This window comes from Pezoporus wallicus, unplaced genomic scaffold (genome assembly GCF_028554395.1).
Source record: "Pezoporus wallicus isolate ANWC-B61680 ecotype Strahan unplaced genomic scaffold, APGP_CSIRO_Pwel_v1 contig_227, whole genome shotgun sequence".
In the NCBI taxonomy this organism is placed as follows: domain Eukaryota; kingdom Metazoa; phylum Chordata; class Aves; order Psittaciformes; family Psittacidae; genus Pezoporus; species Pezoporus wallicus.
In genome coordinates this window covers 18,909,668-18,914,225 of record NW_026635704.1, presented here as the reverse complement: position 1 = coordinate 18,914,225, position 4,558 = coordinate 18,909,668, and the positions used below count along the sequence as shown (strand labels likewise).

At 43.8% G+C, this 4,558-nt stretch overlaps 1 protein-coding gene across 2 annotated transcripts in view; it reads left to right on the top strand.

The window, feature by feature from the left end:
* TOX (thymocyte selection associated high mobility group box) overlaps nt 1-4,558 on the top strand; it is a 225,492-nt gene that overhangs the window by 594 nt on the left and 220,340 nt on the right. The window contains exon 1 of one of the 2 annotated variants that reach the window (XM_057397850.1): nt 1,374-1,521. The exons of the other annotated variant lie outside the window; for it this stretch is intronic. Within the exon in view, the coding sequence (XP_057253833.1) occupies nt 1,378-1,521 (144 nt within the window). The 5' untranslated portion in view covers nt 1,374-1,377. Of the gene's footprint in view, nt 1-1,373; nt 1,522-4,558 lie in introns of those variants that run through there. 2 annotated transcript variants of the gene reach the window in all.

Below are 4,558 nucleotides of genomic sequence, written 5' to 3'. Positions count from 1 at the left end.
GTGACTCGTGTTTTGTGTCGTCCGAGGTGTTTTATCTGTGCTGTCGATCGTGCTGTTGTCGCGGCCGGTGCATGAACGGACGCTGCGCTCCGCCGAGCCGCGCTCCAAGTTCAGCGCCGAGGTGGAGGGCAGCGGCGCTCCCCGGAACTGGGGGTTCGGGGGGCGCGGTGCCGCCCGCCGCCGGGACACACACCGGCTTCCCTGAAGGCACCCCAAATTAAAACCCCGGAATAGTTTGGGGGCGGGCAGCTGGAGCAGTTGGGGCGGGGGGGGGGGGGGAGTGTGAGTGTGTGAGTGGGGGAGACATTTTCCATAACATCTTCCCTTTCGGAGAAACAGCGTGGACAAGGATGTTTATGCGGAGGACTTGGATTTCCAGGGCTCTTGTTTATAAAGATCGCGCCCGCCACAAGCCGGCGGAAACTCTGCCCGGCCGCGTACCCGGCAGTTCATGTGTGTGGTACTCGGCGGTGCACGTTTGTGTGTATGTGTATGTGACATGAGTGTGTATATATATATTTATATACTCATACACACACACCTCTGTGTATGAATGATAAGGGTATATAAGGGTGAGAAGTCTTTCCAGAACATTGGCTCGACTTTGTCCAGGCTGTGCAACTAACAGCCTTATCAATTTCTCTGTAACTTGATCAAACCGCTGAAAACGGGGTGCGTACCTGAGGGGAGCCGAGGTTTAAGGTCCCCGAGTCCCGGGGCGGGGGAGACTCGTGCTAGCCCAAATCTCGGGTTTGGCGACGAGTTATTGCGGCGATCCCGGAGCACTTTGCATTACTTTTGGTGCTGAGGAAGGGGGCTGGGGTTCCTGCATTGTTACTGCCTCTGTCGCCGGAGCCAGCTGGTGCTTTATACGTGAGCCGCACTTTCTCTGCTGTTACGGAATGGGCTTTGCACATGAGAAAAAGCTGGCCATAGGAAAATAACCAGGAAGTGCGAGCTACCCCGAGCACTTCTTATATACAGCTCGGCCAGGGCAGAAAGCTGCGGGCGAGCGCTGCCCCAAAGATGTGTTTACACCCGTGATCAGGCATTAAGCTTAGAAACCTGCCGTAGAAGCCTGTGGCAGGCAGATGTTTCTCTCTCGTAAACGACCGCAGGGCTGGTCACGAATGCGGAGGGAGGCCAGCGGGGCTACCCATCCGGGGCGAGGCGCCCTGTCCCGCCCGGTTCTGCGCTGGGCTATTGTCATGACGGGCTCACGTGTCGCTGGGATGTTCTGAGCCGTCTCTTTCACCGCGGGCAGCTGCCTCAATTCCGAGATAAATAAACAGGATAAATAGCGTGTGGTCGGTGCTCCAGTGCGGACGCTGCCGCGCCGGGGTGAAGCCCTCTCGATGCTTAGGGAAGATTTCCCACATGGTCGCATCTACCAATCACAACAGAAAGGACCAAATTCATCCTGGCTGCATTTCGCATGTACTCAATGGAGTTGTAGAATTCAGGGATGAATCTGGCCCTTTGTGGTGGATGCCTGAGGATATCTCGAGAGAGGTCCCAGAGGTATGACTTAGCGGTGTTTTAAGTGGCTGTTTGGCAGCATCTGGCCAACCTGCCCTATAGATCGGAAGTTTGTGCCAGGAGTGAACTTTGTTCAGCAGGAAGAGTCCAGTTGCACAGGAGCCTCTATGTGTGCATGAATTTTTTGTAAGTGCTCCAAGTAATCATGAGGCTACTGCCACCTTTGATCTGATGCTTGCCGTTGTTTTTTTTCTGTTGCCTTTGTAAATCATAACTGTAAAGTGTTGCCAAATGAAAAGCTTGGGCTAATATTAATGGCATAAGCACCAAAGTGTCTGAATACCCATTTGGCAATGAAACTGGACAAATGTTATTAAACCTATCAGTGATTTAAAGCTTCAAAAAGAAGGTAATGACTTGAATACACATTTCACTCATCATTCTTGAGATAGTGGGCCAGATTTAATTTAAAAGTTAAATGCTTTGGAAAATCAGGAATTACTTTAATATATTAAATCATTTTCCAATTAAGTTCCTTAAATCATTTTTGGTGGGTTGCACTGCAAATCGAATAAATTAATTTAGGAGGTCATTTTCAGAATTTCTTTACTGGGTGGTTAAAGCTTCTTTTAAGTCATGCCATGTATGAGGGAGCAAACTGTTCTTTTTAAATGCAAATGAGACACTCATTCTGTAGACAAGTTGCAACTCTTCTGTTTCACTTTGCCTGAACTGATAATGTGCTTAAAAATGCACAGTCATAAGACATATGTTTTATGCTTGGAAAAGACTTACCAGGAATGTAAGATGCCGAGTATAGGACAAATGTCTTTTTCAGTCTTTGCCGCTGACCGCTGACCACATTAAATGGACAGAGTAGCTTTACCAGGCCCCTTGGAGGCATACATTTGCAGAGCATTTCATTTTTCACTCCCTTCACTCTCTCCCTTCTCCCAGCATGATTAACATTGCTGTGAAAACTTATCTGACTTGTTCTAAACGTGTCGTCATGTTACAGTATTGCTCTGCCACTCATTTCCGTGCTGTGTGTATCTAGGGAGTTAGAAGGGCAGGAGGCCTGCAGGAATTTTGTGTTCAGTAAGTTTGGTGGAGTGTTTGGTTTTGATCTCTCTCAGGAAAGGGGATTGCGGAAGCATGGTGGATCCATGTTCTTGGTTGGTATGGTGGTCTTGATTAGGTCTTTACCTGCAAAACTCATTCAGAACTGGATCTTGTTTCTTGTAAAGTTAGTTAAAACTCACTTTGGTCACTTAGAAGGATTTAGCACTTGTTTTCATACCTGGAGTTTGGGGTGAGTTGTTTTGGGTTTTTTTCTACAAGTATGGCAGACTTTGATTCTTTACATATTAGGTCTGCTTGAGCTGCTGGGAATTTAGAATGCATTCCACAAATCTTTACACTTTTAAGTTTTCTAATAATTCTGTTAGGACTAAGAGGTGTTTTTTTTCCAGCTCAGGTGATTGTTCACAGTGTATGAGTGAGTTCCCAGGGACATGCATGGGAGTTACTATGTTTCTCTGTAGCCAAAAGGAAATGCAATAATGTAGATTCAGTCACCTCTTATCTTACAATTTTCAGTTGGCAGGATTTGTTTTAGAAGACTGCTTAGATCTTTATTTTAGAAACCTAAAATAGCAGTCTAAGCATCTTAGTCTAACATTTCTCTATCTGCTGTGAAAGCTCATTATACTCTGCATATATTGTTATGCAGGCTTTTCCTTGTTTCTCGTGCATTGCCTATGGAGAGCGAAAAGTGAAAGAACAATGCAAACAATGTTGGTTATGACAACTGTGTGAGGTATCTCCTATACAAACAAACAGAATGGACGGTATGCTGCAGTATATAGGTCAGCCTTTGAAATAACAGTGGAGCTCTTGCAGTGGACAAATTTAGAGTTGGGGTTGTACCATTTGCCTCTTGAAACTTGAAGCGTAATTGCGTTTCAGACATTTACAGGCTAATACAAGTAGTCTGTTCAGTTGGAGTTTATTTTAAGGAATATCATGTTCCTTAATTGAGTTGAATGGTATAAAAGAAAGAACTTTGATAATCCAAGTGTCTTAGTGTGATAGAAGAATATGGACAGGGATTTCAAGCTTCTTGAAGAAGTCAGAGGATAAGTTTACATGTTTATGTAGAGAGCAATAAATAAAATCCTTGTGGCTTTCCTTATTAAAGTGTCACCTCCAAAGACCGCTTCAATCAGTACTGCAAGAAGGATTGGTGTATTTTCATACTTGCAACTTTACAGTGTTTTCAGATGTCTGCTCACATAAAGTGCAGTTACATAATTATAGTTTGACACAGCTAATGACAGGGATGCTGACCCCTGCCAACAGCATGGAGAAAATAATGTTCTTTACTGCTCCCAATGGTTTGCCTTGCAGAGTTATGCACTAAATTCTTCTGTGATTTGCTACCTGGTTCAAAAATACAGGAGCCTCCACTCATCTTTCTTGTTTCCACTGGTAGTTGTCAGTGCAGTGGAAAAATACAGCCAGACAGCAGAGGTAGAATGATAGACTGTAGCTGTTTTTAAAAGAGAGGATTAAAGAGGGAAAAAGAGGGAGAGTGAAGTAAAACCCTTCAAAATGAAAAAAAGTTGAGTGACATTGGGTAGAAGTAGATAAGGCGATAAAATACAGTGCTTTGTAAGCAGGTAACAATCTCATAATCAGAATTCCACAGAGCAAAAGTACATATATATATTTATTTATACACAGTGTTTAGAATAATTTATTATGTAAACTTAACCCTACCATAGATACTACTTTAAGTAAAGTGTTCCATGGCTCTTTACAAAGTGTACATTATTTCCAGGAGCTTGCTTGTATCCACTCTCTATCCAAAATTCAGAATGATGACAAGCCAGTGCTCTGAAGGACCGCTCTAAAGCTGAAATGCTGTGTTATCATTTAGACAGCATTTTAGATTGTTTATCTGATAGATCACCATTTGTTTATTCTATATATATATATATATTTATTTTTTTTTTTGCCCCCCTTGGATAAGTACCTTGTCCCCTACTGTATTAGAGTTATATGTGAAATTTGTTGC